The sequence below is a fragment of the Ambystoma mexicanum genome, chromosome 5p (genome assembly GCF_040938575.1).
Source record: "Ambystoma mexicanum isolate Mex_15411 chromosome 5p, UKY_AmexF1_1, whole genome shotgun sequence".
Lineage (NCBI taxonomy): Eukaryota > Metazoa > Chordata > Amphibia > Caudata > Ambystomatidae > Ambystoma > Ambystoma mexicanum.
In genome coordinates this window covers 973,938,540-973,962,545 of record NC_090930.1, presented here as the reverse complement: position 1 = coordinate 973,962,545, position 24,006 = coordinate 973,938,540, and the positions used below count along the sequence as shown (strand labels likewise).

The following is a 24,006-nucleotide window of genomic DNA, read 5'->3' as shown; positions in this document are numbered from 1 at the left end:
CTCAGATTATACATATACATATATATATATATATATATACACACAAAGCAAATGAATCACAAGGTTATGCAGCAACTAATAGTTACAGCAAGTAGAATTTCAGAATCAAGTTATTAAAGTACCAATAATGCAGGTGAGTAAATTTGTTTAACAACATTTCCAGCATACTGGGTGACAACAGTTAAGGTCAGTAGTAGCACCATTCAATATTGAGTTTGGAGGGGGAAAAGTGTTAGATTATGTAACAATAGTCTTTTCTCCCAGGGGGATGTAGGGTGTATTTTCCATAGCAATTAGAGTGTGAAACAATTCAAACCTTTATAGAGAACCAGCACGGCCAAAGCCAGTAGGGTTCAGAAGGAAAGCGTTTAGGGAGCCAGGACAGTCAGTCAATAGGACATTTCTAGTTCTGATGCAATCTTCTAAGAAAAGGTTGAATAGTCAGTTCATTGAAGAAAAATCCAGGAGCTCAAGGGAGCCTGATGTGCACAAGATGTTAGGCCTGCACAGGTTAATTGCAGTAATTCAAAGGGATAGAAAGGAGCACTCCCCAAGCTAGGAAGCGCTAGAATTGGCTAAAGGTCATTAAACCCACAGCCCCACAGTACCTTAGAATTGAAGCAGATGTTCCAGCGGACTTCCTTCTTGATGCAGCAATGCAGACCCTTGTTCCTGGATCTTGGTCGTGACAACGAAAGGAAGGACATCTGGTTGGCTTCTGTGGCAGCACTCTCAAAAGGGACTCTGCAGCAATGGATTCCACTCATTTCAGCAGCTCTTTGTGGTTTTGGCGCCTTTTTCTCAGCACCAAAGAGGAACGAATATCCCTGGTTGGGATTCCCTCGGTCCTGAACTCTGGTGAGGGACTGGACAAAAATGTACTGCTTCTGTAGACTCACATGGATGCCTGTGAAGTTTCAGCCAGATTCATCCTTCGGAAGACTGTACACTCGATAATGGTCCAGGAACCCCGGGTATTGGGAAATTGCAGGCCAGGAAGATCGCAGTGACACAGGGGTTGGCTCAGAACCAAGCAGGTCTCGAGGCTAGTTGGTCCCACCAGCCTATAGGAGGACGTTGTCCTTGACAGAGCTTCCCAGTCGATGGGAAAACGGGGTCAGCAAACCTGAAAGGCTTCATATGTGTTTTTGCGACCCTGGAAGGGGCTGCTGGCAACTCTCTGCATCTTCTTTGGATTTGATGTTCCAGTGGTCGACTCTGCCTGTTGTCCCAAAACCCTTGCCTCATAGGCGAAATCCCATTCATTCACAGCACTAACCCAGGGATTCTGGGGGGGTGAAAGGGGGGGGGAGGTCGTCCTCTAGGACAGCTACCCACTGGTTTAGGCCAGGCATGTCTACAAACAAAGCCCAGTGAGGGTTCGGGCGCCCCCCTCCCTCCCTGCCTTCCCAGACACACTTGAGCCTGGGCGGGATTCAGGGTTAAAAGACCGCCAAAGGCAAAACACACAATACACTCAAACCTGATCTAAACAATAGAGTAAAAGCCCAGAAGGAACTAACAAACAAGAAATGGCAAAAAAGCCAAGGGCCATTTTGGTAAAATGGTCACCCTTGGGTGCTATACTGCAGTTGCGAAATCAGCCTGCAAATACACTGCAAAAAAGGTAGTAAAAAGAAACCACTGGCACCAGCCATTCAAGTTAGTTAGTATAACAAAAGGTTACATGAGAAGTGGGATAAGGAGTTACGTAACTCCACATAAGGTGATGTGTGCTGGACCAACAAAGGAAAAAGGTAAGACAAATGTTGTCCTACCATTCTTGCGAATTGTAGTTCACATAGGAAAATGTATTTAAACATTTAGAGGAGTCCAAGTGACTCCTCAGAGGCACTACACAAAGGGTGCTGTGTGTCACTTTATAAAAAGCAGATGCCTATGGAGTTTACCCGACTCCATTAAAACATAAGGAACACAAAGTCTTAGTTAGAGGGAAAGGCATGAGTGGGTAGCAAAAAGGCCCAATCACTCAGAAGGTTAAAATCAAAAAGGTTCCAGATTCCAGCAAAGAGCTGGAGGTTTCTAAAGTTTAAGGGAATTAGCACAGAAACTGAAAATTCTCCCCAACACCAGAGCAATCCCCTCTTACCTCTTGACTCAAGCTACTGCTTGTGTCCCTTTAGCAAGTCCTTTAAAAGGGGCTCCAACGTTGGTTAAGCCTTCTTGTATCTTCCTTCCTAGAGACTAGAAAGTATCCACAGGAACCTTTGATTTCTGCTGCTTTTCAAGATTTTAAAGCTTCTCCGAATGGGCTTTTAGTTAGGGTTGCATTTTGGACTTTAAGAGACTTGCTATGCAGGGAAACCGCCTCTAGATCCTGAAGCTCTACTAGGATAACACTAACCAACTGTTTTCCTTCGCAAAAAACACCATCTTATAAGTGTATGGTGACTAAATACAATTACTGTATTACTTTGTGGGTGCGCGTGGTTACCAACAGTACAGTAGACCTGTCACACTCCTGTAACAATTGTGTTCAGCAACTTCCAACCAAGAGGTGGCCTTTTGAAAGTATAGTATAGTCTACCTATGTGTGTTGGTTTATTGTGCTAAGTATTTAACAGTGACTTGTGTAAATCTAATAAATCTATATGTTTAATATCAATGTATGTGTGTTTCTTTGAGGTGCATTGCTAGCTAGATTATGTGCATTTACCTACAGCTCACATCTTCCTCTTAAGAGAAACCCGACTGCTGTGCCACTTTACCAAGGTCCTTGAGTAGTACAGACTGATACTAAGAGTTGGGGTATCTACAAACAACTGGGATAGCTTACTAAAGTCTTACCTCCAAGTGGGACTCCCCTAACAGACTGAACCTAGTAAATACAATAGTCCAAAGAAACACATACACTAAAAGCTATCTTAAAACATATGTATCCTAAGGCAGGTAGATAAACACGTATTTCAACTAACCAACAAACAGGAATCCGTAACAATACTTTTCATAAGCGACTGGTTCAATTGTAATTGATCGTGGTTACAAATGTTACAGAGAATGACACCAATGACACCAACTGACCCGCACACTGGCGCAACCAGATCACCAACTCGACAAATGTTTCCTACGACTTGCACTGCTGGAGTGTCACTCATCAACCCTTCCCAAAGGTTACAACTCGAATCGAGTTCCCTCAAAGAGATCCCGGTTTACTCCTAGACCTGCATCGCTGAAAGCCCCCCCTTCAAACCGCACAGACTGCATTCACCCCTGCTCTACGCCTGCTTGTTGCTTGGGCCCACAAGATCCACCGTAAGCGAACTGAGCTCGATCCACTCACAACAATAAACTGGGATTGCTGGTGTCAACCCACCAAAAAAATTAAACAAGGTACTGTTGAACACTAACTGCACCCCTGGTCGACTTGGGCAGTAGAGACTGGTTAATTCACTACTGCACCTTCTTTCACCCAAAGGTATTTCCTTTTGTGTGGTTGGAAATGTGCCCACCACCCCTGTATTCACGCTAAAAAGTGCTACTTTCATCAGACTGTTGCATTTTCTCGGTCTTTCCACTGGGTAGGTTTTGTACAGTGTTTTCTAGTTAGTTCTATTGCAGATAGTGTGTTTGATTAAAGTATATATTTTTATAGAATGTTGGATACTGGACTGTAGTCACTACTGGATCACATTCACAACCCTCTTAACAGCATAGCTGTCCTTCAGCCCACATTACCGCAAAAGGTGAAGGCGGTATCTCGCTTAACTGTGCCTGTTTTACCTTTAGGATTGATTTGGCTCTTGGTTATAGACGTGCGAGGGCTGAGTGGGCATTTTCACCCCTACTCATCCTTGCACTCCTGTGGAGCAGAATACAATTAATCACACTGTCATAAAGCAACAAAAATGAGCCCAAACCTAAAACGTGATCAACAGGTCTTCCTGCTGACACACACTTGAACATAATCATTAATTGTACACATTTCTGAACATAAATTTGAAAATATGATTAAACTCATATGTGCAAGTTGCAGCTTTAGAAGACAAGCATAATTCAGGAGTCGATGCTCCAATTAACATTTGGATACCTTTTAACAATAGTCGACAAGCAGGATATCATCTAATAGATACAAACGAAAACAACAAAAAGTAAAGAATTATAATACTTGAAAATATAACAGAATTGCTTCTTACCAAGAACAAACGTGGAAGCCCGTGTATTGTCATAGAAAAACGAAGGGTCACACAGATCAACCTAATAAAAATAAAAGTAATTTTGAAAAATTGTGTTTAACAGTCAACATGTAATGTGCAAAATGTAAAATTCCACAAAAACAAACAATACCAAACTAGTAATTATTTTGTTTAGCAGCAACATACATACATCTTTTGACACATTTTTATTGCAAACAAAATGCTGTAGATTCCTATACAACCTCAGACTACGCTGTAGGGCAATGCCTGTATTATTTTTATTTACAGAGGTCATGTGTACAGAACGGTATTGACGCACTTAGCACAACTACACTGAAGATACAATTCCAGGTTCAGATGGATGAAACATTTAACTAACATTCAGTTGGTTCTGCAATTTGACGGGGACGCACAGGGAATAATGGCAGGTACCAGAGCTCCAGCTAAGATTTTGAAGTGGGAGTATTTTTTAAAGTTGGGAGTAAAAAGATTTTGAGAGTATACATGTAAGTCCATTTGCCAATGGGAGCATTTTATAAGCAATTAGAAATGTTTTACATGCACTACTGGTCCAAACATATCCATGGAACTTTTTTGGGTGAAAGCAAGGGCACATGGTCCTACATATCAGTTTCCTATTTTTTGTTGGGAGCATTTTTACTCATTTGTAGGGAGTATTTGCCTATTTTTAGGGAGTAAAAGTGACAGATACACCCATTATCTGTAGGGTATGAAAAACGTATGCATAGTGACAAGTTGAGTGTTTAAGATCCTGTAAGGGAAGCAAAGCAGCATGGTACGACTGCACAAGAATAAAGTGACACAGACAGAAGAAATGCCAGCCGGTGCGTAACGTTATGTTTAAGCCTATTGTCTGAGGGAAGCGAAGACCGGGTTTTGGCCTTTTTGCTTTTGATTGCCAGCGATTACAAGAACTGAGGAAGGTTCACTAGAGTTTATGGAAACCGAGGATCGAATTTCTGCAATGATGTACAGATGCAATAAATCAATACTTGGTATGGGTGCCAGCTTTCCTCCAGATTGAGGAAGGGTATAGCACTTATTGGCAAGGGGGACTGTTAGGGAGATTATCATTTGTATGCTTCATCCCCTCTCCTAGTGAGACCCCCAGCACATTTGCTCGACTTGTGGACCTTTTTTTGTTTAAATTCTGAATGTGTGGAGCCTTTTTCCACTCATTCATTATTGTGGGCTCAGTCTTTTGGAACGCTTTTCTTTGTACTCTACCTGTAGTATGGAGTTTGTCTGCTCCTTCGCTCTTAAAAGGCATCTATGTTTTACTACCGCAGCACACAGCTCCTTATGGGCAGTGTTGCTGAGGACCCCTTGAGTCCTCAGATTATTTTTATGTATCCTCAAGCAACTACAGTTCTTAGTATCTCTCCCAAAACTCTGCAGATTATTGGCACACCCCACCTTCAGTGGAGTTCCAAAAGGGATAACTAGTAACCCCCCACCCCCTTCTCTCTGCTCCTGTGACTTTTTAGTCAAACACCAAGTTATGGTTGGTGGCAGTGGACGTGTTCTACCAACTATGTTATTTGGCATTTATATAGCGCTCTATATATCATCATTGGTATGACCTCAAAGCCCTGGTGGGTTGAACGCCCTCGGCAGTCCAGGTCAGTAGAGAGAGTAAGTGTCGTAGGGTGCACCAGTTCTGTGTGCAGCTGATGTAATTGCCTGATGGTAGCTGCATCCTAGCGTTAGGTGTGGTGGTGGTGGTGATATCAGTTGAATGTGTGCAGTATAGTGGGTGGACAGCCAGACTGGGTTTTGGCTGCGTTAGGCCTGCGTTAGGGAAGCTTATATGTGCAGCTAGGCCTGTTTGTCATGGGATATAGCTGCGTTTTATTAGAGTGATGAAGTGTTCATGGGGTAGTGTTCGTAAGTGAGCAGCTAGGCCGAATTTGTCCAGGGGTATAGATGTACTCCAATTGTGTGATGTTGGAGAGTACAGAGTAGGGGTAGTGATATAATATAACATGACGGTTCATCTACAAAGCAGCTAGGCATAGTGCGCTTCGAAAGCGCTAGATGACAAAGGAGGGAACGAGGGAGAACAAAAGACTCTCACAGGCCATGAGCAGCACGAATGTAAAGACTAGCTACTGCACTCAGTCTAGAGGGGACTGGAGCACACAGCAACTATGTGTGCAACAAGAGGGGCATGGGGTATACTGCAATATCTTAGGGGACCAGGTGGGAAGCTGGAGGCGCATAGCGACACCACGGGAGCCAAGGGGCTAGGCACACAGGAGCATCGTATTGGACCAGATATTTGGGCGCAGTGACGAGATGGTCTGGGCAACAGTGAAACGAGGGGACCTAAGGGGTTGTAGGTGCACAGCGACAGCGAAGGGAAATGAGGGGCTGGGTAAACAGATGAAATCACGGGGGACCAGAGGGGCGGGGGTATGCATCGACAACACAGGGGCTGCAGGGGCAAAGGCACATAGGGACATCACTGGGACAAGCGGCCTGGGAATACTGCAACAGGGGCCAGAGGGGTATGCAGCGTGGGACCAGAGGGGGCAGGCGTACGCAGCGACAACACGAGAGCTGGAGGGGGTAGGGGTACTTGGTGATATCACAGGGACTAGAGGGGGGCTGGGCTTGCAGCAACAGGACGCCAGAGGGATACATAGCAACATCACAGGGAACAAGAGGGCAGGGGTACACAGTGACACACAGGCACAGAGGGACACACAGCGACACAGGGACTAGAGGGGTGGGCATAAAGGGGGATACATAGCGACATCACAGGGAGGAAAAGGGCAGGGGTACACAGCGACAAACAGGGCACAAAGGGGCACACAGCAATATCACGGGGGCTAGAGGGATGGGCTTACAGCGATAAAGGGGAACACTGACAGCACAGGGAGCCAGAGGGTCAGAGAACAACAGCATGGGGGACCAAAGGGGCACAGAGTGTGTCGGGCATACATCGACAGCACGGGGGGGGGCAGAGGGGTACATAATGAATACATGGGGAGCCAGTGGGCAGGGGTACACAGTGACAACACAGGGAACAAAAGGGGCTCAGGGGCACAGAGATCACGGGGAATAGAGGGGGCTGGGCAAACAGCGATAACACAGGGGAATATAGGGGCACACAGCGATATCACCTGAAACAGTGGGGGGTACACAGCAAAAAACTGGGGGCTAACACAGCGAAACAGCCAGTTTGGGGGGTATGCAGTGTTACAAAGTGGACCGGAGGGGATTGGGCATATAGCAAAAGGCACAGGGACTAGAGGGTACACAGCAGTATCGTGGGGAATCCGCGGGCGGGGAGACACAGCAGGATCATGGGGAATTGCAAGGAGTTATGACCCAAGGAGATCATTATTCTGCATGTCAGGGATACGGTTGTTCATAGCCAAATGAATGGGCGTATTCATTGATGACATGGTTGGGAGTTCCATTGTGTATTTAGTCATTGGGTTGTTAGAAATTCAATCGCTTCGGAAGGGTGAGGTATGTGTTATGGAAAGACACGTTTTTAGAGCTTTGCAGAATGTCATAGTCCTGGGTGTGTCAAATATGTGGGGGAAACGAGTTCCACAGAGTCGGGGCCAAGGCTGAGAAGGCAGATCCTTTGATTCGGACAGAGTTAGTAATTGGAATCACTAAAAGGAGGGCAGTGCTTGATCTTAGGGTGCGGGGTGGGAGGCATGGTTTGTAACTTCTTGCAGGTAGAATAGGTCAGTCTTGTGCACTGCACGGCGAGTGATACAAAGGGTCTTGAAAGTGGCCCTTCTCCGACTGGGAGCCAGTGGAAGGTTCGGAGAGCTGGAGAGATGTGGTCTCTTGGATCCATGGCGAGGAGCAGTTTAGCAGCAGCGTTTTGCGCTCTTTGGAATTTATGGTATGCCCGCTATGTAGCGCAAAACAGATACAGTATCTTCGACCTCCTCGTCGGCATAGTCCAGTCTCTACATTACAATAGACATAACTGCGGCAAGTCTGTTTGGGAAGGAGAGGTAGGGAAAGATGCGTCTGAGAAGTATGAGATGATACTGACAACATTTAGACACATTGTTTTTTACTATGGGGGTTCTGGGGGGGGGGGGGGGGACTTGGCCCAGGGACGGGGCCAAGAGAGTGGATGAGGTAGAAGGGCACTGTTGGTGCACACCACGATTTCAGTTTTAGTGTGGTTTAAGTAAAAGGAGGTGGTTTGTCATCCATCAGTCAATATCTTGGAGACGGGCTTCGAGGTCAGGCTGGGGGTTGGTGTCCGAATTGTGGATTTTAAGGATGATTTGGGTATCATCAGCGTAGTTGTAGCAGGCGGAGGATTCCAGGAAGGGAGGACATATAGAGGTTGAATAGGAGAGCAGCTAAACGTGCACCTTGCGGTACTCCAGTATTAACCAAGCGAGCAGCTGAGACAAAAGGGGATAGGAGGGTTGTTTCTTGTTGCTGAGGAAAGGAGGCGATCCACTTGAGAGCAGTGCCACAGATTCCAAGGGAGTGGAGACGGTCAAGTAGGATTGAGTGGTTAATCGTGTCAAAGGCTGCAGAGAGGTCGAGGAGAATTAGTGCAGCGCATCTTTCAGAGTCTGCAGCGACTCCAAGATCATCCCAGATCGCGGTAAGAGTGGTTTTGGTTCCATGTCGTGGTCTGAAGCCTGATTGTGCAGGGTCGAGGAGGTTGTTGGTTTAGTTTATTATTTTATTTATATATTTGTTGGATTCAACAAAGGCGTTTAGCTGGGAGTATGCTGTTCGGTCAATGGTTTTTGCAAGAAATCTGGCGTTCGAGATGGGTCTGTAGTTTTTGGGGTCAAGGGGGAGGGTTTTGAGGGGTGGCTTTTTAAGAAGAGGCTTGACGTGCAATTTTCGAATGCATCTGGGAAGATGCCAGAGCTGAGGGAGTCATTTAATATGGTTCTTGCATGTTCTCCTGCGCAGGTAGATGAGAATATTTCTTTTAGGACAGAGGTGGGGCAGGAGTCAAGGGGGGAGCCAGACGGTTTGCTGGCAGATAGTCGGTCTAGAAACTAGTCTCTGGAGATGGGTCTGAAGGAGTCGAAGGTGGGGCAATTGGGGGGTCGGGTTGGGGGGGCGGAGGGGGGTGTTGTTGGATTGGTCGGCTGTTGGGGGGGGGAGAGGAGGGATAGTTTGTTGTTAAGGGAGGTCGTCCTGGAGAGGGAGTCGCAGAGTGATTGAGATGGGGCTGATTGGGTAGAGGTGCAAGTTGGTTTGACAAATTCAGATAGGATTCTAAGGAGTTCTTTGCTGCGGTTCCCACAGTTGATAGTTAGTTTGTTGTAATAAGCTTTTTTTGGCTTTCCAGATTTCAGCTTTGTAGTTACGATGGTGCAAGGCGAAAATGGATCTGCTGAGATCAGTTTTTGATGCTCGCCATTTGCGTTCCAGAGAGGTATTTTGTTTTTTGGCATTCCTCAGTTTGGGTGGGAACCATTGGGGGAATGGTCCATTGAACGAGGGGGTGAGAGGAATTAGTGATTCATTGAGCCAAGAGTCGATGGTTAAGGATCTGTCTTGGGGGAGAGGGGGGGGTGTTTTAGGGGGTCTAATATAAGGTTTTGGCAAGGTCAGGAAGGATCTTTACTTTGTTCCAGCATTTGAGGTCTCGGGGGGGGGGGTGTAGGGGGACGGAGAGGGGAGGATGGAGAAAGGCCTGACAAAGTGGTCAGACCAGATGAGTTGTTTTTAAGGGGGCGGAGGGGGAATAGATGAATCAGGTCATGGGAGCTGAAAAATAATCAAGGGTGTGCCCCCTTGAGTGGGTTGGACCGTTCATATGAAGGGAGAGGTTGAGTGCATCAAGACTGTCGACCAGTGGATGGGTCATGGGGTTGGTGGGAATGTCCAACCAGATAATGAAGTCTCCTAGGAGAGTCAGAGAGGGGTGATTTACATGAATGGTGGCTACAGAATCACCGAGGTTGTTTGAGAAATGTCTGTCGTAACCAGGGGGTCTGTAGATGAGTAGGAAGCTGTGGGAGAAGAGGTAGTGAGAGTTTAGCTAGAAGGGGTTCACATGATGGAATGCATGTCTGAGATTCGACGAGTGAGACGGAGAAGTGAGAATTGAAGGACTGCCACGCCTCCTTCTCTGGAAGGTCTCTTGTGCGGGGTGAGCGAGTAGCCGGGGGGATGCTTCATGTGCAACAGGGGCAAAGTTGTCGGAGAACCAGGTTTCAGTGATAAAGATGAGGTTGGTTTGTCAGAGGAGAGGAGGTCGAAGATGCTGCATCTGTTTTGGCGGGCATTAAAAAGGATGCAGTTGACTCCGATGTGGGGTGTGGTCTGGGGGGGTCATCAGGGTGGGGGCAAGTGGAGCTTGGGAGATTGGAGGGTGGCGGGGGGTTGGACATTCTGGGTCGTTGAGAACAGATGGTCAGAGGGTGTGAGCGGGTTAGAAATTTGAGCGAGTGTCAAAGGGTTCAGGGGGTCCGGTGTGCAGGGTGAGAAGTCGAGAGAAAGGGGGTGGAAGCAGGTTGAGGGCGTGGGGGGGGTGATGGGGTAGGGGAGGGAGAGGTAGGCCGGGTTGAGTTAGAAGTGGTGAGGAGCAGAGGGTCGAGGAGGGGGACCAGCCTTCATGGGTTTTGGTGCAATAGGGCTGTGAGGGAGGGGGGGGGTCAGAGGGTGATTGAGATGAAGCTACCGTTCTTGCGAGGGGGAGACATGCTGCTTTTAGAGAGGGGAAGGGATATGAAGGGGGGGTTGCTGGCGGGGTTAACGGGGGAGTTTAGCGGGAGTGGGCAGTTCTCTGATGGGTTAGGGGAGAGGCACTAGGGGGGGAGGTAAGGGGGAGCGAAAGGGTGGGAGGGATGTTCATTGGAGGGTGCAAGGCTATGTCCATAGCCTTGGTAGTGCACAATAAGGTCATCCAAGTACCAACTTGGAGCACTCTTTTTCACCATTACTAGCGTGGTTGTTCTTGGTCAGCCCTTGTAGAGTGAGTGTGAGAGTGTGAGAGTGTGAGAGTGTGAGAGTGTGAGTGTGAGAGTGAGTGTGTGAGTGTGTGTGTGTGTGTGTGTGTGTGTGTGTGTGTCTTTTGTTTTGACCCTGTCCTGACTTTACAAGGAAATTACTCATTCAGCTTCATCAGTCCTTCAGACTATCAATATTGGGAAACTAGGTTTCCCTGACAGTGCACACAACATCTTACAATGCAGTGGGGATACTTCGCGTCACCCTAGTCTTTTGGCACCTGGGATTTTTGGTTACTTTTATATGTATATATGTGCCGAAAGATAAGCTTGTGGCAGCAGATTTTAGAATTTTTGCATTACTTTTGGTGTTCACATTTAGGTTTACTGCAAACGGTTACTGAACGAGGCTACAGTCCTAAAATGGCTGTACCACAAGATTTGTGCTTGTTCTTCGGCCATATTGTTTGGCCTTCCCTTAAATGGTCATGCATTTGCCCAGGAAAGCTGCTGCTTTCGCAGGCTACTGCTGGCTTGGTCTGTGCGGCACCTGGATGTGGGTGGAACTGTCTGGTCCCACGCCACATCTGGGGCGCCAGTGAGTCTAGGTGTGGGTAATACGTGAAGCCCACAGTGGTCCCTGTTCGGACCACTGCTGGCTGTTTGAATGGTGCAGATCCTTACCATTGGTGGGCTTGGACTTGCCTTTAGGCAGGATTTAAAATAAGAAGGACTCCTTAAAGCCATTTCTTCAGATCAGCGTTGGAGCCAAGTATCCTGTGTACAAGAGCAAGTCGACTGAAGATCTGTGGGCAACTCCTGAAGAGGCCCTGCAGCCCCTTCCTACATTTTGGCCATGTGAAGCCTTGTTGGACTACCTGATCTGATAAGACTCTTAGCGGTGCTTCAACCAGTTTAGACGCATCCATGTAAATCCATCCCTCGTGAGCCTTCAGAAGCATCCCTGGACCACCAGGTGGACTGACCAGCTCCGCAGGGGGCTAGAATCGTCAACGTTCCGCGTTTGTTGCCGCAACTTCGGTGGTCACCAGCTCGTGCCACAAATAGACTTCCTGTCGAGTTTCAGCTTCCCAGCTTTAAGGAGCTTGCTCTGGAAAGTCTTTTTCGACCGTGACTGGAGAGACGCCTGCCATCTGTGCTGTGACAGTCAGTGGAAGTCGCTGCCCTGTGAGGTGTCCAGAAGAGTCCTGCATCAGTGAATACTGCTTGCCTTCTTTGCCAGGGGTTGCATCCTGCACCAGCAGCCGACCAGAGAAATCCACGGACTTGCAACCCGTAGACATCGGCAGGAAAATCTACCTGAAGCCTACCTCAGTCGACCCATCTAGTCATCTGGGAAAATCATAGTCATGGGGTTAAGTAATTGCAACACATTCAACTCCCCCTGTTCGCCTTAGAATAAACTTTGGTTATTCCATTCCACTGCTTTTTGATCTTCAGATCTGAAAGCTTGTCTCTAAAAGATAGGAATAGAACTGTACTGACCTTTAACGTTGTTGATTCCCTTCTGGAATATTTCACCATCACAAGAACTCTTCTTACATCAGTCCCTCTCCTAAGAAGCAGCTTTGACTTTTGTGCAAAAGGCCCCATACATGATAGGGAATTGGACTTTTAAAGTTAGGGTATATTTCTTGTGCTTTGGTTTCACTCTACTGTATCACTCCTTACCTTCATTTTGTTGGGCAAATTACTGATTGCATTTCTAAGATCCTAAAAGGTGACTGTGTAGGTTTGATAACAGAGTATTGTTTGATATTACTACCGGCTTATTTCAATTCCTAGTGTGTGTTTTGGGACTATAACAAATGTAGTATTTTTGTACTTGACTGTCTAAATTGAATTTTTCTGTGCTTCACTGTGTGGACTCATTGAGGACCCCTAACCCCCCCACTCACACTAAGCCTTGAACACTCTCCACGCTTACCTTGATTTGGGTTTGGCTAACCTCTTAAGAGTCACCCTGTTCACTACAAACAGGGTGGCCGCCTAAAATCTGTCCACCAGGCCAGATTCTAGAAATCCATCTCAACATTGCCTGCCATCCAGGAGCTGGTTTTAGCTCCTACTTATTGAACCTTAATTTCGAGTCCTGTTAATGCCACCCTAGATGAGTGAAGAGGTGCAGGAGAACTAAATGGTGACAAAAATAGGACATGCCTTGTAGGAAGGTGTGATGCTGGAAATGCATTGGAGGGACAGGGCCTCCCTGTCCTTGTCCTGTAGTCCTTTTTCACATGTGTTCTGTATTGTTTTCTACCCAGGAGTCCATGTGGGACTCCTGGCAGTGAAGCTCTTCCTATTTTTGGTTTGGTGTACAGACCCTTGGGATACCCTTATGGCACCCATGGGTGGGGTTACAACCCTAGTGTATGTTTTTGGGCACCCCTGTGGGGCCCACAGAGCAGGGTATAGGCTGGCGGCAGCTCCATGCTGAATTTGACAGGTGCTCTGAGTAGCCTCCATTTTGGAGATACCCAGGCCCTGCCATTGGAATCAGTTGATTCCTGATAGGAAACAAGATGGCCCCTGTGGCCTCTTGCTTTCTATTGCCCGTTCCCTTCCCCATGAATGGTGTTGGGTGGAATTTCCATAAATGGTATTGTGGGGAAGTCCAAGCAAGACTGGCTGGAGCCGTCCCAGTGACTTGTGGGTACACCCTGTGGGTGGGGCCTGGGTGAATGGAGTGTGTGTGACCAATATGCTCTTCTTGTTATGGGCGTCGTTTCTGGTATGTGACACTGAGACAGCCCTGCCCAAAACTGGTATGAATGCAGTGTGTAGTGCTGAATGGCTGGGTACTTGTCCCAATACACATTCCTTGTTGTGAGTGTCTGAGAGGTAGGAGAATGGCCTGAATGCACTGTATGCCTGATTGACTGCTGAATGCCCTTCTGAGTGATTGGTTGCCCGAGTGTGACCCAGCAGAGTGAATGGGAATAGTTTGGATTTTATGTAGCGATGGGAAAGGCATTTGCCAGGCACTGCCTCATGGGTACTAACTGACCATTAATGGTATATCAGCGCCTGGCTAATACCTATACAAAAGGCAAAACTGTTGGCTTTGTCAATGCTCGTTTTTAACAGGACTTCAGTGAAGGACATGCATACTGCTTATAAATCATGTGGCTGGAGCATACTATATCTTAAGACATTTTTATTACACCACTAGCATATTTACAGCTCGAACGAAACCATGCACTCCCAGAAGACTGCTTTGATGAAATATTGACAGGCACTTCCGGTGCAAAGTTTGACGTGAAGGACTGATTAAGGGAGCTCAAAGAGATCCAAGGAGGGTTTTTTGGGGGTGAGGAGAGGGGGCCGAGGCAAAAAGTGGGTGGGACTCGCCATAGGCATTTGGCTGGCCATGGGTGGGTAAATAACCCAACACCTACAAGCTGGGTGCCCCTCATCAGCCATCTCCGCTTAGCTGTACTCCAATGTAATAGTTTTGGCTTTCAGTCAACACTTTAAAAAAAAAGGACTCCTTTCCTTAGTTTGCATATTTATTTTATGAACTATAGGAAATTACATGTACATTTTCCTCTTCAAAATGCAGTCGCACATATGCATGTTCCGGAGAAGATACTCATCTTGATTTTAATATTTAAATAAATAAAATACCAACTACAGTGATGCTGCAACCACTTGAAACAAAAAGCAGGCGCTAGCCATTGATAAAGGTCTCTTGGTGAGTAAAACATGTTTTACTCCGTGCACGTAGAGGACTGCCATTCAGCTAGAGAGCAACTGATGACTATGGCAGACTAGTCTATTGCAACTTGAAATTATTACTTTGGAAAATGCTGTTGTGATGGAATAGTGAGGTGAAATTGATGGTGTCGGGTATAGTCATCGATAAACCCATTTCACAAATTATTAGTTATGCCTCAATTCATTCGAGCACAATAGAAAATTCAGGTTGGAAATGGATACTTTAAATAAAAAAATAATTTTGGAGTGTTTATTGATAACGTTATTGTGAGAGGGATAGAAACAAATTAGAAATGCTACTCCAAAACAGCAGCAAGTGCCTTTCACTGATGGCAACCCCTTGTTTAAAATCATTTTCTTAAGTATTTGAAAGATTCCTCGCATGGTAATCAATTTTTCGTATTCAAGGATCGTGACCCACTTTTTATGACTTTTTGGAATATTTTATATTGTACGAAAATGGGAATGAAAAGCCAACGCTGAAAGGAGGGGACCAAGCAGAAGCACATTTGAGGGGTGTACAACACGAGAAATGAAATCAGGACTCATAGTTAAAGAATTACTTTCATAGGTGCTAGTCGTTTTTTCAAGATTAAGCTCTCGGAATGCAAGTTTGATTGTCAGTTGCAGTTTCCAATTGGATAAAGCCATATGCAAGTCAGTCAGGTACAGTCATCAATGGTTATGTTATAGGTACTTGTATAGCACACCGTCACCAACGGAATTGGTCCCCAAGTGCTCTGGTGGATCTGTAAACAGGAAGGACGGGTAGGGTTAGTCGGGAGGAGGAGAGCAGGTGAGTGGGAGAAGCGATGTGCTGTTGGCAGCTTCAGCTCAGTATAAACAGAGTGCTGGGCATTGGTGCTAGTATCGGATTGGGCGAGGCCTCGAGTGCTGTGGGTGAAGTTTATGTGTTGTTGATGCGGTGTGTTAAAGTGCATGCGGATTGCTGCGAGAGAGATGGTTATGTGGCTTTGTGTGGGTTTAAGTATGCAGAAGATGGGTTAGTGGGGTCTGTATCCCCATTAAGGTACTTATGGTTCCGTTAGAGTTGTATGCGTGTGGGTTGGGTTGTTGCTTGTCCCTCGTGGGCCGACTTGCTTTGGTGGTGCTGCGCAAATCCAGCTGTAGCATATTGAGTAATGTTTGGATTGGTAGGAGCGTCTGAACCAGATCTCTTCAGGTGTGGGACTGGGTAGGTAGCATCTATTCTCAGGTTATCTTGTGTCCCTGGTCGGTTGAGGCTTTGAATCGTTCAGGGTCGGAGCCGTGGTGATGTGGTGTCCTGGTGCATCTGTCTTGGTGAGCCTGTGTATTTAGTTGTTTGTTTCCTTCTGCCCGGACTGTTTTTTTGGTTTCCGTGGGGTGAATATCCTTGGGGCTAATTGTTTGGTTGTAGTTTAGTGAGGTGGGGCATTGTGCTTCCTGCTGTGTATTGGTGGACGGTGTGTAGTGATGAAACATTCTGTTTCACACCCACTGGATTGGTGCTTGTGGTGCAGCGCTTCCTGGTCCTCTTGATGATTCGTCCTAGGGTTTCTGTCTTTGTCTTGCTATGTGTACTGTTTTTGGTCGTATTACGGCTGTCTCCCGTTTGGTCGTTTAGTATATCGTGGGATATTTACCTTGGCCTATCCCCATTGATTGGTCGGTGTGAATCAGGGTCTCTCTGCGTTCATTGACGATTTAGTTGTGCGTGTGCCGCATTGGCCGATCTTTCTAGTTATGACGTGAAGAACCAGGTTTTGAGTAATTTCCTGAATAATAGGTGGTTTTTTGTGTTACGTATGTACTTTGGAAGGTCGTTCCAGGTTTTTGGGGCTTGGTGAGAGAAGGAGGATCCTCCAAGTTTTCTTTTGTTGTAGGGCATTGGTTCCAGGCGGATGTCCATGCTTGATCTGAGCGTTATTCTTGGTTGATGTAGGCGCAGCTTGTCTCTTAGGAACTCAGCACCTTCGTTGTTTACTGCTATGTGCGTAATGCACATTGTTTTGAATTTTATTTGTTGTTTTATTGGTAGCCAATGTAGTGTTTTCAGCGCTGGTGCGGTGTGTTCTCTTCGGGGTAGTTTCAAAAGTAGTCTGGCTGCCGTGTTTTGAATGCGTTGTAGTTTAAGAGTCGTTCAGGCATGCCTAGGTATAGGCTATTGGCGTGGTCTACTTTGGACATGACGAGGACGAGTATGGTGGTTGTTTTGTTGGTGAACGATAGGAACGGTAAGATCCAATTTGCCGCTCGCAGGAGGAAGAAGCATTTCTTGAGGAAAGCGTTTACTTGTGGCCCTAGCGTGAGATTATTGTCCATCAGAACCCCCAGGTTTTTTATAATCGGCGAGGGTGCTGGGGGTTGTCCATAGTTCCCTTGGCCAAGGGATGAATTGGTTTTCTCCTCCATTTTTTGTGACGATCATTATTTCGGTTTTGTCTGGGTTGATTTTGAGGGAGTTGGAATTCATCCAGAGGAATACATCGCAGAGGCAGTTTTCTAGCATTGAGTTTATTTCCGGGTTGTCTTGTATTTTGAAGATTATTTGTGTATCGTCAGCGTAGTTGTAGCAGGTGAGGCCGTGGCTTTTGATGTATGTATGTATGTATGTATATATTTTTATAAAGCGCCGGTAGCCCGAGGGCATCAGGGCGCTTGAACATTATAACATAGAAGAGAAGAAAGCAGGCATAAAGAGACGCGAAACAGTTGGCATGGAAGACCTGACAGCCACTAGCGCTAGAGATCTTATCTGAAGAGGAGTGTCTTCATCCGTTTCCTAAATACAAGGTGGTTTGCTTCTGACCTCAGTGAATCGGGAAGGCTGTTCCACAATTTAGGTGCCAGTACCAGAAAAGATCTACCCAACCCCGATTTCAACTTGAAATTGGGTACGACCAGGAGGCACTTTCCTTCCGATCGTAGTCTTCTCCTGGGTGTGTAGAGGACTAGGCTGTTTTTCAAATACTCTGGTGCTTTACCATAGAGGCACTTGTGGACCAAAGAAAGAGCCTTAAACTTTATACGTTCCTCTACTCTTAGCCAATGAAGGGAAATCCTATCGGGGGTGACATGATCTTTCTTCTTCAGATTTTTTACTAGCCTAACCGCACTGTTCTGATCACCTGACATCTCGCTAAGTCCTTAGACGAGGCCCCTAACAGCAGTGCATTGCCATAGTCGAGCCGTGATAAAATAATAGCTCTGGCAATGGTCGCCAGGTTACATTCATTTAGGAAGGGCTTGATATATCTCATTAGCCTGAGATAATAAGCCGTGTTTTTTTGGAGATGATTCTAATAAGTAGATACAGGTAGATGTTGAAAAGTAGCGGGGAGGAGAAGGATGATCCTTGTGGTACTCCACAGGTGGAATCTCTTGGGCTCGATTTGAAGGGTTTCATCCATACGGTTTCCGTTGTTTGTTAGGAAGGATTTGATCCATAGTAGGGCGGTGTCTGTTATTCCAAGTCCTTCTAATCTCGTTATGAGGGTGTCATGATCGACTGTATCGAATGCTGCCGATAGGTCTAGGAGTATCACGGCAGTGCTGTTGTCAGAGTCTGCGTTTATTTTTAGATCGTCCCATATTGAGAGTAGGGCTGATTCCATTCCTCTGAGTGGTCTGCAGCCAACGTGTGCCTGGTCTAGTAGGCCGTGCTCTTCTATAAACTCTTGGGTTGTTTGGTAAATGTACGTTTCGAGCAGCTTGGCTGTGTATGGGATGTTGGAGAGGTCCTCTACTTTTCCTGCAGTATCTTTGAGTAGTAGCCTAATGTATGCAGTTTTGAAGGCTTGTGGCACTTTCCCAGTTGCGATGGAATGGTTGAGGACGTTCCTGTGATATTCCATGGGCGTTCCTCGTTTGAGAATCAATTTATATATGTCTGGTGGGCAGGGGTCTTCGGGGGACCCCGAGTTATTGCTTTCGTTCACCAGTTTGACAAATGTCTCCACTGATATTTCTGGAAAGCTTTGTAGTTTGTTTGGGTGCTCCTCCTGGGTGTAGGTGGGGGTTGTGGTCAGATCAGACGGTCTGCTTTGTATGGTTTATCAAATGTTGCCGATTTTGTTTTTGAAGTGGTCTGCAAGGTCATTGCAAAGTTTCGTGGATGGAGTTGGTGTGTTACATCCCGGAGGATTTTTGATTTTGAGGAGTTCTTTTTGGGTGTTTGGTGCTTCGACGATTCGGTTGTCGTAGTGTTTCCTCTTTGCTTTTTGTATGCCCGGTTGTGTTGTAGGAATTTCAGTTTGTTTGCCGCGTCGTTTTGTTTTCTCCAATCAAGTTCTAGTCTTCGGTTTTTCCTTTTCGTGGTGCTAAGTAGTGGGGAGAACCATTTTGCCGTTTACCGTTTATAGAAGAAGCGAAAGGTTTTTCATTGGCGATGTCTATAGTAGTTATAATCCAGGAATGCAGCAGGGTTACCTTTTTTCCAGGTCATCATCTTGCATGAATGATGGGTGTTGTTTGCTTAGCTCCAGGATTTCATTCAGGTTGGAGTTTGATGGTTCTCCAGTTTCTTTTCATGGTGTTCGTCGTTTTGTCCGGTTGACCATTTGTTGGGGTGGTCATTTTGATTACGAAGGGGATGATGAGGTGGTCTCTCCAGGGTATTTGAATTGGGAGTGCCGTGGTAAGGAGTAGTTTGATCGCGAAGATTGCGTCAAGTGTATGCCCTGCCGAGTGGGTTGCTCCTTTGACTAGTTGTTGTAGGTTCATTGCTGCTAGTTGGCTGGTTAGTGATTTTTGTATGGTCGTAGTTTCTCCTTCGAACCAGATGTTGAAGTCTCTGAGGACTATCAGGTGATTGTGTTTGATGGCAAGGACAGCGATTGCTTCTGTGAAGGGGTCTACAAAGGTTGCATCGTAGGTCGGTGGTATATATATTAGTATGAATTTCAGGTTTATTTTGGGGGTTACTGCTAGACGTATGATTAGGGATTCACATTTATCCATGTTTAGTGGGTCTTCCAATTTGATATCCAGGTGTTCCTTGTGAATGGTTGCCAGCCCTCCCCCTCTTTTGGCTGTTCTGTTTGCTTGGACGGATTTGAAGTATTCAGGCAGGCAGTTGTTGAGGGTGATCTTGTAGTTGTCGTCTAGCCAAGTTTCTGTTACAAACAGGATGTCGATCCCTCCGTCACAGAGCAGATCGTATATCTCCGTGGCATGTTTGGACATTGACCTTGCATTGATGAGGTTGCAGTGGATATTTTTGGTGTGGTTTTGCTTGTTGGTTGTTCCTTGTTTTGGTTTGTGGTTTGGTTGCGGTGCATCCTTGTTGGCGCTGATTGGGGGTGGATGAGGATCAGCAAAGGCTGCATCTTCATTGTAGGATGGCGTATGAGGATCGGCGAAGGCCGCATCTTCATTGAAGTGGTCTGTTAGATCGAGAGCTAGGCTGTTCAGTGGTGTTGCTTCTCTGTGTCGGTTATGTGAAGGTCCGTGAAGACTTCTTCGTTGAATTGGTCAGTTAGGTTCATGTTTGGGTTGTTGGTTATCTGATCTTCGTTGTCATGTCATGTCATGTCCGGTATGGCGCGGATGTTGAGGGTGTCGTCCTGTTCTTGTGATGTATAGGGTGATGGGGTCGGACTCTAGCCCCATTCTTCTTGGGTGCTCCCGTCTTTTTCCTGGTTGTTTCGGGCTGTTCTTTGTGTGTCTTGGTATCTCTTTATCATTGGGGTATCTTGGTTCTGGGGTTGTTGCAAAGTATGCTGTGAGATACAGGGAATTTTCCCTTTGTAATTTTGTCCTGGTCATTTTGGTTTTTGGCGTTGCGTTTCCTCTATTTGTGGTTGTTGCTTTGGTGGTAGGTTGGATTTGTGTGTCTGTGTCCAGTGCGGCCTTGTCTTGTGCTCTTTCTCTGCGTCCCTTTCTGGTCTGGGGCATTTCGGTGCTCAGTGCGGAGGTGCCGGTTGAGTGTTTGGCTGCTGTGTCTTGTGATGGGAGTGCTGGTATTTCTTCTTGCGTTGGTAGGCTTGGGTGCTTTTTTGTGCTGTTTGTTCTTCGGGTGGGTGGTTTGTGTATCCTCAGAGCGCTGTCCGGTGGGGTTGTGGTGCTGGGTGTACCGTTGTCAGGAATTGTAGTTCAAAGTTCAGTGCCGTCTATGTAGGTCTCTCGGAAAAGGTGAGGGCGGTAGAACTATACTATCACGGTCTGGTCCTAACTATGAGTCTGTTAAGGTGGTTAAGCCAAGTTAGTGCTTGAGACCAAGTCTGACTATGTTCTAGAGTCTCGTATGGTGAGAGGGACTCTCAAGGAGTATTGTAATCCTTGCAATGTAAATTTTGGGAGCAGAACCCCTGCTAAATTTGGGAGACCTGTATAGTGGGAGAGAGGCCTATCAATGCAGTCTGAATATCACACAATGCAATTTGGGGACCAAACTCCTGCTAAATTTGGGAGACCTGCACTGCGGGAAAGAGGCCCATCAATGCAATCCGAACATCACACAATGCAATTTTGGGGACAGAACCCCTGCTAAATTTGGGAAACCTGCATATTGGGAGAGCGGCCTATCAATGCAATCTGACTATCGTACAATACAATTTGGGGACAGAACCCCCTGGTAAATTTGGGGGACCTGTATAGTGGGGGAGAGGCATATCAATGCAATCTGAATATCATACAATACAACCTGGGAACAGAAAGCCTGCTGAATTTGGGCGACCTGTGTATTTGGAGGGAGTCCTATCAATGCAATCTGAATGTCATACAATACAATTAGGGGACAGAACCCCTGATAAATTGGGAGACCTGTATAGTGGGAGAGAGGCCTATCAATGCAATCAGAATATCATACAATACAATTTGGGACATCTTTGTATTGGGCGAGGGGTCCACGGCCAGCGGGTCAGGTGAGTATCTTATTTCCTTGTAGTTGATGGTTGACGGTGGGCAACTGGCTTCCCCTACGGACTCCTGCTGACACTTCCTGGAGCCGCCTCCATTGGAGCCGCCCTTGGTCTTGGGGCCCTTAGCCGCAGGGCTGCCCTGGGGGGAGTGGTGATGAGGGCTGAGAGGACCAGAGAGAGGGGTGCTGGGCGGGTTGGGAGGTGGGAGGAAAACACGGAAGTGGGGATAGGAAACAGGGGGTGGGGAGGGAGGCTGCAGGCAGCAGTGGCGCTGGAGCGCTAGTGCAGGCAAAGAAAGTAAAAATACTACAGGCCCAGGGGGCTCTCTGGATGCGGCCGCACTCACCTGCCTCTGGTGGAAAGAAGCGGGCGGCGTCACCCGCGGCTCGCTAGGCCTGGGGGCCTTAGCAGATCAGCGAATCAGGGGAGGTGGGAAGATTCGGGAGGCGGGAGGAAAACACGAAATTGGGGGTGGGGAGAAGGGCTGGAGCGCTAGTGCAGGCAAAGAAAGTAAAATACTATGGCCCAGGGGGCTCGCTGGATGCGGCCGCACTCACCTGCCTCTGGTGGAATCGTGGCAGCCCAGCCCGAACTGCTAGGCCAGGTCACCTCTGCATGGAAACACAAGCAATCCCAGAATGCCTTTACTTTATGCTTCAAACCCTTGGTAGCACTGGCATGATTTGAGCGTCTCCCTCTGGTAAAGCGGTAGGAATGACAATATATGTTCATGCCACTTCAAATGTTGGGAAGCAGTGTACTTTGGACTGATTTAGAACGGGTGAAGCCCCCCCCCCCCACCCCACGAGTAACCACAAACCACATAGGCGTGATGTCATGGATGCATTAGAGCTGGCTATCCAGAATAGATAACCATTCATTTTAAAACGGTACACGTTTCCTGACCGGTGGCCTTGGATAGCCGGTTCTATGAACGATCCTACATGTAGCTGAATTTCTCTTTACCAATTGTTACACTTTTTTTAACTGCAAAATGTGGGGAGATGCCCCTGCCACTGCCCCTTACCATCCCAACCACCATATATAAACACCTTACCCCAATTTAAGGAGGGGGTGGGGGGGTTGGTCTGTAAAAATGCATTTGGCAAAAGTGGGCTAGATCCCCATGACCCAGCTTTGATTCTATAGGGGGTGGTGGGGGATTTGGACCCATTCAGCAGTCTGCTGATCACTGGAAAATGTATCTGAAACAAGGACAGGACTTTGACGGATGCCTGGGTCACCTCTCAAAATCTCAACTGACAAAGCTAACTCTTGTAAGGTGAAGATCTGCTTCGCTCGACCATGGGAAGCCTTCCAGGTGTCTCCCTCCCTTGGACAAGTAGAAAAACTGGTGTACCATCCAACATCTTTCTTGGCACCCTGCTGAAGCTCATGGGATCTACACATTTGCTCCAGCCTGGAAAATCTAGATATCCTGAGTGAGGCACTCCTTTGTCAGGGAACCAAGCACAGCTTCAGTGCTGCTCTGTCGCTGGATGGATGGATCATCATGACTCAAAATTCTGCAGATCTTTGTCTGTTGGAAACTAAGCCCATCCTCCTCCAATGCTACCTGTAGGCATGTGGCTAGTTCACCTGGAGACTGCTGTACACCAATTGCATCTTCTGCCCTTCCCCAGCATCATTAGACTCGAAGCAGAAGCCTTCTTTTGCGTGGTCCAGACGTCCAGCTACAAGCATCTTTTAAGACTAAAACCTCAAGTATAAACCAGAACTGCTGAGCGCTGTAAACAATCTCGACTCAGACCTCTGCACCCATAGTTTTCATCACTGCAACCTTCGATGAGGGTATTTTCTACCAAAGACCTATATGACTTATCTGGAGTAACTTCCTCTTGTGGGCACCAGGGGCTTGCATGCATACCCTTTTTGTTTGCACCGTAGGATCATGAAAATCTCCATACGGTGCAAAGCTCTTCCCTGAAGGAACCCTGAGCCTCGTCTTTGGTGGGAACCAGGATGTAGGCAGGATGGGGTTCCTTCAACTCTACAGATAAGTGTTCCTGTGGCGAACACCATGGAAATGACAATCTGCCCAGTTACATGGTATAAAGCCACAGTAATCCCAATTCACAAAAAGGGGGACTGGACGGATCCTTTAAATTACTGTCCGATCGCCATTATGGATGTAGAGAGAAAAATCTCTGAGATTGGTTGAGAGAATTGGAAGACTGGGCTGACCAGTCCAATATCTAGAAATTCCAAACGGGTTTGCGTAAAGGTCTGTCAACCACACTGAACGGCCCCGTATTAAATACACTAAATATGAGTAGGATGGGGGAGCCTCCTATTTATGGTGGTTTGCTAACCCATCGA

At 46.8% G+C, this 24,006-nt stretch overlaps 1 protein-coding gene across 1 annotated transcript in view; it reads right to left on the bottom strand.

The window, feature by feature from the left end:
• Positions 1-24,006, bottom strand: part of SNRNP48 (small nuclear ribonucleoprotein U11/U12 subunit 48) — a 279,405-nt gene that overhangs the window by 229,436 nt on the left and 25,963 nt on the right. Inside the window, exon 3 of the mRNA XM_069613443.1 lies at positions 4,155-4,215. Within this exon, the coding sequence (XP_069469544.1) occupies positions 4,155-4,215 (61 nt within the window). The remainder of the gene's footprint in view (positions 1-4,154; positions 4,216-24,006) is intronic.